Source organism: Simochromis diagramma, unplaced genomic scaffold (assembly GCF_900408965.1).
Source record: "Simochromis diagramma unplaced genomic scaffold, fSimDia1.1 OVJJ01000304.1, whole genome shotgun sequence".
NCBI classification, from domain to species: domain Eukaryota; kingdom Metazoa; phylum Chordata; class Actinopteri; order Cichliformes; family Cichlidae; genus Simochromis; species Simochromis diagramma.
In genome coordinates, this window is record NW_024387030.1 from 20108414 (window position 1) to 20122756 (window position 14343).

The 14343-nt window shown below is 39.7% G+C and overlaps 1 protein-coding gene across 1 annotated transcript in view; it reads left to right on the plus strand.

Annotated features, from left to right (window-relative positions):
• The window catches only part of LOC120740294 (neuronal PAS domain-containing protein 3), a 381289-nt gene that overhangs the window by 96687 nt on the left and 270259 nt on the right, over window positions 1–14343 (plus strand). The window contains 1 exon segment of the mRNA XM_040042549.1: window positions 1556–1654. Coding sequence (XP_039898483.1) covers window positions 1556–1654 — 99 coding nt within the window.

The following is a 14343-nucleotide window of genomic DNA, read 5'->3' on the forward strand; positions in this document are numbered from 1 at the left end:
GAGTTGGTGGCCCAAGTGGAATAGTTTAAGTATGTGTGGGTCTTGTTCACAAGTGAGAGCCGCGAGGGATTGACAGGCAGATTGAGGAGGGTTAGTCATGACACACAGGAAAGTCTATGGCTCTGTGCTTGCTGCCTCTGCAAACTGGTCCCAGATAAGCAGCAGAAAATGGATGACTGGACCATCTTTGCACATTCTATAGTGAAATACGTGTTGTGCCTTTTTTAAAGTAGATCCTAAAAAAGTATGTCACTGACACACAGGAAGCAGTTTGATCACATGTCAAACTTTCAAACTTCAGTCACGCATTCAGATCAGCAACAAACTTGATGAAACACGTGTAAGACGAGGAAGTAACGCAGCTTCACTGTGGAGCTAGCTAAGCTAGCTAAGCTCAAATGCATGGAAAGTGGAGAAGTAGCAGCAGAAGGAGATAAAAAAAAGAATAAAAAAGACGGGTAAATAAACGAATTAAACAGTTTGTCTGCCTCCAGTTGTTCATGCAACAAAGTAAAAACAGACTGACTGCATCTGTTGACTCAGTGAGTTGCTCTTCCAATGCCTGAAAGAAGAAGCTACAAAAACCCCAAAGTGACTCGTGTTAAGGGAAGTAAAGTTTGCAGATAAACTCGCACTGTATTACTAAAGTACATTAATTTACTCTGCTGTGCTGATGCTGGATTGTTTGTGGCGGTTAAATAACAGAGTAGTAAGTCATCACACACCGTGATTCAATGCCAGTACGGTAATATTTTTGCAGCAAAGTTACCAACTTATCGTTAACTTGTTATGGAAAACATCTGTTATGGAAATTTAGTTTTCCTGTTAGCCAGTACCACATGTATAAGTGTGTAGCCTACATTTATTGCTTTCTGAGATGTCTATTCTTTCATAGGTAAATATTGTGCTTTTAAGTACTAAACTAATTTTTTGGGGGGAAATATCACATAAGTTGACATAGTATATTTAATATTTGCACCATATATCATTTATAGCAATCTTTTTCATAATGGTGCTGATAGCATTTGTGGTCCTGATAATGCTGAGTGTGCTACCCCCAGTTCACACAGATATCGCCATATTACATCACATCCGCAGGACCCTCTATGTTAAAGATATTCCCGCAGCTATCGCAGCTGCCTGTTTATGGGTAATTAAACAAAGTATTTGGATTCTTTTTTGAGTGTTATTTTGATATAGACTTGAGACTGAGAGGTCCACAGTTTGTTGTCCACTGAGCTGGAAATGCCCAATCTTTCATTATTTTTTCACATGAACTGCCAATTTATCATTTACCTACTGCTTATCTGCAGAATATATTTTGCATCTAATTCTCTGATTTTCCATGACATTTGCACTGTGCTTTGTATGGTTATCTTTTCTTTGGTTCCTATGCTCTGTTCCTACGTTTTTGTCTTTGTTCATTTGATTTTCCTGTTTTCTCCCTCTTATTCTTCATTTAAGTCTTGTTTTTACTCCCACTTCTTCTTCTTCTCCTTTTTTCATGTGGCTGTCGTTAAAGAACCTCTTCACGTTTTTTTTGTGTGTTTCGCAGTGACCCCTACTGGGAGCGGCCAGCTAATGCAGGCAGCTGCTCCGCCGCCCGGCCCAAGACCCTTCACCTGGCCGGCCAGCAGCATACCTCCTCACCATGGTAACGTTTGTGTGTGCTCCTTGTAGCAGTAGCAGTAGCAAAACCAGTAGTATAACTTCCCTGTGTGTGTGTGTGTGTGTGTGTGTGTGTGCGTGCGTGTGTGTGTGTCATCAACAAAGAGTGGTATGAATGGATTGCCAAACCCTTTTTACTGTTGTTTTATTGTTGTTGGTTCATATACAGATTTGTCTCAGTAGCATTAAAAGGAAGGGATGTACGTTCGTTTTCATGCATTGCCATTTAATTTGCAGCTGATTTTCTAAGACGTTAAAGACGTAAGGATCACCAATTCAACTTGTTCCATTCAATTTCATTCCAGGATAGGCCTTAAAATGGAACGACTTCCAGCACTGATGTGACTGGTTCTTTGGAAGACATTTTTGCTTTGATTCACTTGTGCTGGCACCCAACTCAATTTCTGGCATCAGGGATCCTCTGGCCTCATTTTACCTGACGTATTATGTTGCATAAGAATAACCCTGATGAATTCCATGCAGACAGTCATACATATTGTCAGTTTTGGAAAAACTGAACAGCTTCATCTGGTTGGGCATTGGTTGCATCACTGTTGTAAAGAACTGCTACCTCTAGAGAAAAGTTGAACTGATACCCCAAAATGACTTATTTGCTAAAGCCAGGTATCAAAGTATCACCCAGGGTTAATGTTCTGCATCCAAAAATTGCATTTCATTTAGTCATTTTCTGGGAATTGTACATCTATTTCCCACAGGTCAGCAACAAGGAATTTTCTATGCCATCAAATATTATTTTGAACTAACTAGAAAAAATGAACAAAGCGTCATAACATCCAAAGTAAATGTGGGCCTTCTGCTCCACCATCTCCAATTTGCCTGAAAGTTTCATGGTTCAAAGTCTGGGCAAAGATGTTTGCTGTGAAACTTTTTACATATATTGAAAAAATACACGTTTTCAAGATATGTTTTTGAAAAATGGTCTAGTTCCAACATTTTTTTTACACTTTGACATTTGAAGCAATTTTTGAACATGAATATCTCAAAAACTATAAAAAATGCCTGAAATTTTCACTGATCTTTCCTACCATTAAAATAAACCAGGATCTGTAATGTTGGACCAATAAATAGGAAAATCTATATTTGAACGCACACTCATAAAAAACACAAAAAAGTAAACAAACCATCCACCCATCCACGTATTCACATCCGCTTATCCGGGGCCGGGTCATCGGGGCAGGAGCCTGAGCAGAGCAGCCCAGGCCTCCCTCCCTGCCCAGAACACCTCACCCAGGAGCCGCCCAGGAGGCATCCTTGTCAGATGCCTGAACCACCTCAACTGGCTCCTTTCGATGTGGAGGATCAGCGGCTCTACCAGGGGCGGAGCGTGGGGGTGGCTTACTGGGCTTAAGCCCGGGTTGTTTTGTCAGAAGCCCGGGGTCTTTTGGAGTGTAATTTTTTCAAAGTTAGATGCCTGGCTGACAACTGTATAAAACAAAAAGTACACACAATATTCGAAGCACATAGTGCACACTGTGGGAATTTACGACTGTGCGTGAATCCCCCCTGATATTGGTATGATCCGAGCTCAGGCACTAAGCGACTGAGCGAGGGGGCGGGGCAGCTGCTGCCTCTGAGTGCGCTGTTGGAGAAACGGAGCCAGCCATACTAAGGAGAGCTTAAGTTTGACCAGGTACCAAAGCAAATCATTCGTACCGTACAAATAATGTAAATATGACGGTGCATCACGAAAGATTGATATCAAACTGATCACTTGACCAATATTACGTTACTTGCTCTTCAAGTGAATCAACAAATGGCGAAATGAAAAGCTGAACAAATGCTATTTTTTTTTAGAGAGTCTTAGCTTACCTGTGTTTATTTCATATTTTCAGTTCTTACCCTCCCCGACTAAATCGGTTTCAGTTATGTACTGAAATATAAGAATGGACATTAGAGGGTTCTTTCAAAGAAAAAACTCAGGTAAATGTTATTTTATATATTATGCTTTGTATGTTGTTCAGTATATTTCTATGCAAAACAAGAGGGATTTCAGTACACAGCAGGATATTCACATTTGTAACCAGATATTTACACTTTATGGAGAAAACATAAAACATTTTTACTGCACAACATCAATTTAGAGTAAACTTTTGTTTTAGATAAATATTGAAATATATTTTGAATTAGCTAAATGTCTGAATAAAGAGAGACAGAGCTGTCTATTTTTTATCACTTTCATTAAATTTAGGAGTACATGTACACTAAGTTTATTGTTAATTAATAAGAAAACTCCAGACAATTCCATTCTGGGCTGAAGAAGCTTCTGATAGGTTAGTAGAGTCCATGTGAGTAAATTGGTGGCACACCTGTGGATGCATATAAGGCAAAACACAGAGCCTGTTTCTTTGACATGGGAAAATCCAGAGATGTCAACCAAAACACCAGGAAAAGAACTGTGGAGCTCCATAACTGTGGCTCAATTTTGAATACAATTTGGTGCCATTTGCAATTAAGAAATACAGATAGTTTCTCTCTTTACTCTCAAAGTTAACAAATATGTTTTTTTATATTTATCAATCTAAAAAAATAAACATTTAGTCTGATTTGATGTTACAATTAAAAAAGTGTTTTGAACTGAAGAGTACATAAATATGTGGTTTCAACTGTGTATTTGATGATTGTCAGCACAAAGAGGGAGAGAGAGGAACAGAGAGGGAGAGAGAGGGAGATGGAGAATGAGGACAGAACAGAGATGGAACAAGAGCAGGTGAGACACACATGTTAGTCAAATGGTCGTTTACCAAAAGTATCACCGTATCATAGGTCCTCATGTATCTAGTACCTAGTGTTTCTTTTTAGGTTTGTTATTTTTCAAATTCTATATTTATTAAGTTATGCAGGCTTGTTTGCACAACAAGGCTAAATAATTATATAAACTTTTCTCAATCTAAATAGAATTAAAAAAATAAGTGTAGTGCAGGTCTATGATGATTTTTAGTGCTACTATCATCTAGTTCTGATTGTGGTTCTGTCTTGGTTAAATCCCAAGTAGTCCTGATTTTGAACTGTTGTAGTCCTGTTTTAATTCTGGATCAGTTCTTGGTCTGGTTGAATTGGGGTTTAGTCCCTGTGTCTTGATACAGGCCCGACTTTGTTCTGCCTTGCTGCTTAATTAAAAAACTAGTTTATGGTGTCCTGCATATGTGATATATTTTTATCCTATATGAAGTCATTCTTTTTTGAACAAAACTCAAAACAGAGCCTATTAATCTTTCAGTCTTTCAGTCATTTCTAAAATAATAATCCCACATGCATACTACCCTTTAGGGCTAAGCCCCGGGTGTTTCAAATGTCTGGCTCCGCCTCTGGGCTCTACTCTGAGAAAAACAAAACTGCTATTTAACCTTTTATGCTGGACTGAGCAAATATAAGTTCAGTGACAAAAAAAAATATTAGTACACAATTCTAGGATTTCCAGATAGCGTGCAAATTATAACTGCAAAAATAATGAAATTTGTTAAATATGTAACTATTTTTCCTTTTTGAGACCTACTCTACCTTCCATTTGTAAAACCTACTGAAAGTCTTATAATGCAGGTTAAGAGACCTCCAGGGCAGTAGGATAGTAGTAGAATAGGTCACTAGAATAAAACTTCTCTTCAGATACAAATAGACTACCTACTGAAGTTTTTGTTGTTGTTCCACAATTTGTTATATATGATTAATTAACAATGACAGTTGAAAAAATATAGCCTTTTCTTAATTTTTCTGTCTAAGAAGTTCATATGATAAAGTATTCCACATGCTCTATTTGAATTATTGTGAAATTCAACTATATGTCACTGAGATATTGTCACAATTTGGCTTTTGTAATTTTCATTAGTGTGTGCTTAAATATGAAACTTTGCAGGATGACTTGAAAGCCAAAATCCAGAGATTTTCTGATGCGCTTTCTGTACCCAAATGACAGATTCTGATTGATTTTGATGTTAAGAAATACCAGTGAAACTTTCAGGCCTTTATCTTTAATAGTTGAGATTTCCGTGTTCAAACATTACCTCAAACATTACCTCAAATGTCAAAAGTGCCAAAAATCATACTGGGAGTGGGTCAACAGACCACTTAAATATGTGTATGTATGTGTATATATATATATATATATATATATATTAGGGGTGCAACGATATTCGTATCGATATTGAACCGTTCGATACAGTGCTTTCGGTTCGGTACGCATATGTATCGAACAATACAACATTTGTAATTTATTTTATCAATTTTCCTTCTGACGATGCTGTCTGTGTTGAGCGCTCAGTGAATCTGCGTTCGACTACTCCGCCTAGGCTGCACTGTCGAGCGCAGATCCACTGAGCGCTCAACACAGACAGCATCGTCAGAAGGAAGAGCGCAGGGCAAGCTAGCGAGACAGAAGTTAAGCTCTACTTGCAACATTCAGATCTGGCGTTTGGAATTATTTTGGTTTTCATGTGACGTATGACCCTGAAGGTAAGCGAGTCATGGACTAAAGTAAAACAGTATGTTGGATGTGCCATGCAATGCTCAATTACATTGGTGTGAACTAGTGTGTTAGCGCAGTTAGCTCGTTAACGTGTTTGCCGTCTAGCCCCATGCACGGAGCGATCGGCGGTAGCTCGTTAACGGAGATTTGCCGTGTTGTGGCGTTAAGGTCATTTCAACGAGATTAACCTGAAAGCACTCGTGGGAACACAACGAATATGACTGCACATTTACGCTGACATTATCCTAGTGCAAAGACAAGTGGAAGCAGACAAAAACAACAAGCATGCTGCTAACTTTAGCTGAGTCATTTAGACAGCTGTTAGCACATGATTCTCCTTATGCTGCTGAGAATATAGCCCAGAAGAAGCGGATAGTATAGCTTTTATTTTGGAAAGAGCCATTTCTCTGTAATAAACTCTCTTTTACAAAGATGAGTGATTCCTCAATCAGATACAGGGCTTGCAATATCGCTAGCCCGACGTCCCGGAGCTAGCGATTTTTTCAGTCGGGCTACCAAAATCTATCTCTTCCCTGCCCGTCGGGCTATTGTAGGAAAAATATATGTCAATGCTTTTGCATTCTTTCAGAAATGTAGCTGGGTAATTATGTCATTGGCATCGGTGAACCACTGTCAATATGTGACATATTGAAGTCGCGTTTGAATTTGCGCTTGTTTTTTTGCTTTCACTTTGCAATCGTGCGAACTGTGTATAGAGAGCGACAGCACTGATCTGTGAGTGATGATAATTTGTGCACCAATTCCTCTGACATCGTCTTATTAATCGTTAGCTTACTATGCAAACATGACAAGTGAAATCTCCCGCAGCAAGCTTAAACATGTGAGAGGATGATCGCGCAGAGAATCGCTGAGCTTATGTGAGTGAGCGTGTAAAAGCATTTCAGTTCTGCTGAGCCAAATAAGACAGGTCAGGGTGAAGAAGTGACAGCCAAAGAAAAGCTTACCACAAAACGGAGAAGTTATGACAAATCAGACTATAAGGCAAAAAGAAAGTGCAGCTTTATGGTTTCATGAATTTTGAATTTTGTGTATCGTGAATTTTGTGAATTTTGTGTATCGTTGCACCCCTAATATTAGGGGTGCAACGATACACAAAATTCACGGTTCGGTTCGGTTCGATACTTTGGTGTCACGGTTCGATATTTTTTCGATACAAAAAAATGTTCATGCATTTTTAATTTGTCATTTATTAAAATTATAAATATATATTTTAACTCAAAAGTACAGTTTTTAAATTTAACCCTAACCCTTGTGCGTGTTTTTTATTTTGACAGCGAATGCGCACCTGCGGACCACTTATGTGCAGCCCTGGTTATTTAGCTCATCATATTGCAGCCACAGAAATTCTTTTGTCCATGAAACCATAAAGCTGCACTTTCTTTTTGCCTTATAGTCTGATTTGTCATAACTTCTCCGTTTTGTGGTAAGCTTTTCTTTGGCTGTCACTTCTTCACCCTGACCCGTCTTATTTGGCTCAGCAGAACTGAAATGCTTTTACACGCTCACTCACATAAGCTCAGCGATTCTCTGCGCGATCAACCTCTCACATGTTTAAGCTGCGGGAGATTTCACTTGTCATGTTTGCATAGTAAGCTAACGATTAATAAGACGATGTCAGAGGAATTGGTGCACAAATTATCATCACTCACAGATCAGTGCTGTCGCTCTCTATACACAGTTCGCACGATTGCAAAGTGAAAGCAAAAAAACAAGCGCAAATTCAAACGCGACTTCAATATGTCACATATTGACAGTGGCTCACCGATGCCAATGACATAATTACCCAGCTACATTTCTGAAAGAATGCAAAAGCATTGACATATATTTTTCCTACAATAGCCCGACGGGCAGGGAAGAGATAGATTTTGGTAGCCCGACTGAAAAAATCGCTAGCTCCTGGACGTCGGGCTAGCGATATTGCAAGCCCTGTATCTGATTGAGGAATCACTCATCTTTGTAAAAGAGAGTTTATTACAGAGAAATGGCTCTTTCCAAAATAAAAGCTATACTATCCGCTTCTTCTGGGCTATATTCTCAGCAGCATAAGGAGAATCATGTGCTAACAGCTGTCCAAATGACTCGGCTAAAGTTAGTAGCATGCTTGTTGTTTTTTGTCTTCTTGCACTAGGATGATGTCGGCGTAAATGTGCAGTCATATTCGTTGTGTTCCCACTAGTGCTTTCAGGTTAATCTCGTTGAAATGACCTTAACGCCACAACACGGCAAATCTCCGTTAACGAGCTACCACCGATCGCTCCGTGCATGGGGCTAGACGGCAAACACGTTAACGAGCTAACTGCGCTAACACACTAGTTCACACCAATGTAATTGAGCATTGCATGGCACATCCAACATACTGTTTTACTTTAGTCCATGACTCGCTTACCTTCAGGGTCATACGTCACATGAAAACCAAAATAATTCCAAACGCCAGATCTGAATGTTGCAAGTAGAGCTTAACTTCTGTCTCGCTAGCTTGCCCTGCGCTCTTCCTTCTGACGATGCTGTCTGTGTTGAGCGCTCAGTGGATCTGCGCTCGACAGTGCAGCCTAGGCGGAGTAGTTGAACGCAGATTCACTGAGCGCTCAACACAGACAGCATCGTCAGAAGGAAAATTGATAAAATAAATTACAAATGTTGTATTGTTCGATACATATGCGTACCGAACCGAAAGCACTGTATCGAACGGTTCAATATCGATACGAATATCGTTGCACCCCTAATATATATATATATTAGGGGTGCAACGATACACAAAATTCATGGTTCGGTTCGGTTCGATACTTTGGTGTCACGGTTCGATATTTTTTCGATACAAAAAAATGTTCATGCCTTTTTAATTTGTCATTTATTAAAATTATAAATATATATTTTAACTCAAATGTACAGTTTTTAAATTTAATGTTGCTGAAACAACAAAGGGATAAAATAATAAATCTATCTGATCGAGAAATCGCTCCTCTTTGGAAAAGAGAGTTTATTACAGAGAAATGGCTCTTTCCAAAATAAAAGCTATACTATACGCTTCTTCTGGGCTATATTCTCAGCAGCATATTAAACATATCAGGTCCCCATGAGGAGAATCATGTGCTAACGGCTGTCTAAATGACTCGGGTAAAGTTTGTAGCATGCGTGCTTGTTGTTTTTGTCTGCTTCCACTCGTCTTTGCACTAGGATGATGTCGGCGTAAATATGCAGTCATATTCGTTGTGTTCCCACTAGTGCTGTCAGCGTTAATCTCGTTAAAATGACGTAAACGCCACAACACGGCAAATCTCCGTTAACGAGCTACCGCGGATCGCCCCGTGCATGGGGCTGGACGGCCAACACGTTAACGAGCTAACTGCGCTAACACACTAGTTCCCACCAATGTAATTGAGCATTGCGTGGCACATCCAACATACTGTTTTACTTTAATCCATGACACTCTTACCTTCAGGGTCATAAGTAACATGAAAACCAAAATAGTTCCAAACGCCAGATCTGAATGTGGGTGGGGGAGGTTCAATTTGCCATGTTGCAAGGAGAGCTTAACTTCTGTCTCGCTAGCTTGCCCTGCGCTTAGTGAATCTGCGTTCGACTACTCCGCCTAGGCTGCACTGTCGAGTGCAGATCCACTGAGCGCTCAACACAGACAGCATCATCAGAAGGAAAGTTGATCAAATAAATTAAAAATTTTGTATTGTTCGATACATATGCGTACCGAACCGAAAGCACTGTATCGAACGGTTCAATATCGATACGAATATTGTTGCACCCCTAATATATATATATGTGAGTGTGTGTGTGTACGTGTGTGTGTGTTGAAAAGTATATGATATATGAAGCTACAATTTCACAGCAATTAGCTATGGACCTTAACATTTTCAGGCAACTGGCTGGGCACAAAGTGTTCTATAAAATGACCCTAAAGTCAACACAGAAGAGACAGAACAGTTTCATTAATGTCATGATTTGCACCTTTTTAAGTCCTTTGATTTTCGATGCAAACTACTTGTTTTTGTTTTTATGACATTGTAGCCGTTTCTGGTTTTCCTGGTTCTGTTTTAACCAGATAATGTTAATTTTAAAAAGCCAACTGAAGCCAGTGCAGAAGTGTCTTAAACTGGCATTTTTTTCTAATAACTTGCATCTTGTTGGCCGACTCATTTCATTGCTCAAATAAATTTGATTGTATAGAAGTCAGGGAGAAAACAAATATTACAGGCTTCACTCCTGTGTGAACTAAGACGTCAGTAAACACTTTCCTGATGGGATTATGGTCTAAATCAGCGGTCCCCAACCTTTTTTGCGCCACGGACCGGTTTATGCCCGACAATATTTTCACGGACCGGACTTTAAGGTGTCGCGGATAAATACAACAAAATAAAACTAGTACCGGTACCGAAAAAAAGAAGATTTATTCATAACACACGTGAAAAGACCCAGGAAAACCGAGTTAACGATAAAAACGATAACAAAATAACGCTGAAAACCGATAAAAACCCTGAAAACCATACATTTCACACCTGAGCCTCAACTCTCGCGGCCCTGTACCAAACGACTCACGGACCGGTACCGGTCCGAGGCCCGGGGGTTGGGGACCGCTGGTCTAAATCACTAATTTCAAGCCTTATTTAATATAGCATGACAGTGATTTTTTTAAGTTACAGCCCTCTTAGAGTTAAAAAGGAGTGTAACAGCCCATGCTTCAGGTTGTATTGACAAGGACTGTCAATCACTACCATATGAGCATACAGTGGTCCTCTGTTTCGTCTTACTTGACACACACTCCACTAAAGCTCTGAGATGGTAATGGTTCAAGGTGGTTAAATAAAGGCTTCAAGACAGGACTTCACTAATTGGTGGTTCCCAAATTGCTGCTTTTATATAAACTGCTTAAAAAGCTGTAACAGCAAATTCACAAATGCTGTCTATATATGTGAGTATGAATGTCAAAGCTCAGTCTGATTATCCTCGTGTGTTTGTGTACTGCCATAAAACTGCATTATTCTTTTTCGATAGTTCATCCTCTCCACCCTTCCCTCTTCTACCGTCTTTGTAAGTGAGCAGTGAGAAGAAGGGGATTTGACACCAGGAAGTGAACTGAGGCCTGGTGCATTGTGTCTCGAGTTCTGTGTATTATTGTGTGCGTGCGAGTGGTGGATTACAGTACTGGAGAATAAAGGGGGGATTTGTGTCGGAGTCGGGCAGAGAGCTGAAAGGAGACGGCAGTTAATAGCTCATTATAGGATGGGCTTAACACCATGTAGGGCTTCTAGAAACACCAAAAGTTCGGCTTGACAGTAAATGACAAATTTAAACGACTCTGTGCGTTTCAGGCAGTTGTAAAATGAGATGTTTTTATTTATACATAACCCAACATCAGGATTTTACTAAACTGTTAGAAGTAGGAGAACGAAAGGGGAGTAAAAAATGTGTCTATTTGACTTTGGTTCTTGTCTATTAGTTTGTATATGAATGTGTATATGTCTGCTGAGCTTGTGTGTATGTGCTTTTTTAATCTTAAATGCACGCGTGCTTGCGTGTGTCTAGAAGGTGAAATTGAGATAAATGGTGTAGGAGCTGGGTGGCCCTTGATATACACTCCACCTGTCTTCTCTGCTTACAGCTGTATTCATGCGGTTGTGTGTATGTGTGGCAAGACACTACCACACAAGGTTTGTTTGGTGCAGTCACTTTAATTATGTGCATGTGGGAATGCGTATTTGTATAATGTGCACACCTCTGCTTGAGCTTGTGAGGTTGTGTGCGTGTGCTGCTGTTGCATGTGTTTGTTTTAACTGCGTGCATGTTTGGGTGTGGAAATAAGCAGAGTGGTTGTAAACTAAAAGAGACAGGTGTACTGAGGAGAGTATGTGCATTGCAGCCATTCTCACTTTCCTCTCTTAGAAACACACACACACACACACACACACACACACACACACACACACACACACACACACACACACACACACACACACACCAGGAAGATGGCATTCAAAAGATATAAAGAGACTGTGTAAATGAGGAGAGAGAATATGTGTTTTCAGTGTTGTGAGACAATAAAAAAGAGGAGAAACTGGAAGGACAGAGAGGTAGTTTGGCTGAATTCTGGTCCGGTAAACCATCGACAGGATGAAGCCACATGAAGCTGCTTGGCTGAGACTGTCATCCTAAGAAATATAACAGCAACAGTACCCAAAACAACATACGATGGCAACAATCTCCCTAATAAAATGCATCTCTTGCCTGTTGGGTATACTCGTCTGTGTTCACCACCTCCTGTCGACTCCTACTATTCATAAATGTGCCACGGTATTCATTCAGAAGCACATTGCTTATGAATGTAATCCAGCCAGCAACTGTGTTTCACCTGGGTGAGTTATAAAATGACAAGTGTACACTGTTTCTTGTTTCCTCCTGGCTTTCTTTGTTGTTATGCTGTACCGGGTGATTTTGAAATCCCAAAAGTATGATTTTAAATACTGAAAAAACCCAAACCCCTCACTGTATTAATCTATAACAGACCACTGTTATGTTTAGGTTATTTACTGCAGTGTGTGCCCTCTGGCAGTTTGTACTGGTGGAACATGAAGATGGTAAACAGTAACTAGTGAACAGTTTCAGTTTTTTGGATGTAGTTTGTTTTCCTTTGATAAAGGTGAGCAAGGCAACATGTTGGAATCTATTGTAGAAGGTAGAGATGTTTTTAATTCATACCTTCAGCAGTTTGAATATTGGATTGATGAAACAGTCCAAAAACAAAGAGAAAAAGTAACACTGTGGTACCAGCAGTGTATTCTTTGTAATAATGTCTACAGCCCACATAGCTGCACTGAATAGAGTTATGCATCAATTGGATCCTGTGATCACATGCAAGACTATTCATACACAACCAATATAAAGTATCATCTACATCTGGCTGATTTTGCAAGATCTGTTCCACTCTTTACCTTGCCGATTTACAACATCCATTAGGAAGGGCACCACAGTCCAGAGTATGGCAGCTAGCTGTCAAAGACATCAGTGATTGAGGACATTTAATCATTAGTTTTATAAAGACTACAGAAACCTACTGGTCATCTAGTTGAAGGACTGATGAGCTCACGCCACAGCGAGCCATCTATTGTCTGCCCCTTCCACTTGAATTCAAAAAGATCACTACTCATTTTCCTGTTGCTGATTAGAATTGAATCAAATTTAATCACAGTGATGACCTAATGGGTCTTTACCCAAACTGTGCTCAAAGTCAAGGTCAAACTTGTTGCTTTAGTTGTGATGGATCACGAGTGGGATGAGCTAAGTCGATGCTGTTCTGGCTCACCTATGCAGAATATTCATAAGAAATGTATGGGAGGCATGAAGAACGTAGCTACTGCAGTGACGATGAGAACAGAATAATGCAAAAAGTAGAGACAACGTAAACATACATGGTGAGCATGAATGAAAGGGACCGTATGACAGAACCAGGCAGATTCAGATAGAGAGATTCAAGCTGTTGCATGTGTGCTGCTCCGCCCCTGCTCTGTCCTTCAAAATGACAGCTCTAAAAACACATAAATCCTCCTTCGCCTCCTCCTCTCCTGTGTGTTATCCCCCCAAATTTTATTCTCCCTCTTCCTTGAATCCTTCTCTCCATTCTTCATCTTCTGCCACTTCACATTCTTGCTTTCCTCTATCTCTTGGACCTTTTCTTCTCTCAGTCTTCTCTCCTGTGTCTGCTTTCCTGTTGTATGTTCATTTATTCTTCCTCCTGTGTCTTTTCCACACTTCTTTTTCTGTTTTTTCTTTCTCTCCTTTTTTCCTTCTTCCACATTTGGTCATGTTCTCTCTCACATCCTCTATGACTCCCTGTTTTTCTTCTTCTCCTTGTCCTCCTGTTATTTTCTTATTTTCCCACTTCACTTTCCTATCAGTTGTCGACCTTGTTCAGTGCCGTACCATTTTCCTATTTCTGTACTCCTCATTTTTCCTTCTTTCTGTCCGTTTTTCCGTTTTTTTCTTTCTGCTTCAAAACATTATAAATTATATTTCCCCTTCCGATCTTTTTTCTGTTACTTTCAGAATTAAATGTTTTATATTTTCAGTTTTTGTTTTAATTTTTCACTCCTTTCTTTGCTCTCTTAGGTCATTTATTTTCTCTTTTTGTGTTTTTCTCCTTTTTTTGTTAATTATTCCCAAAACTTTCT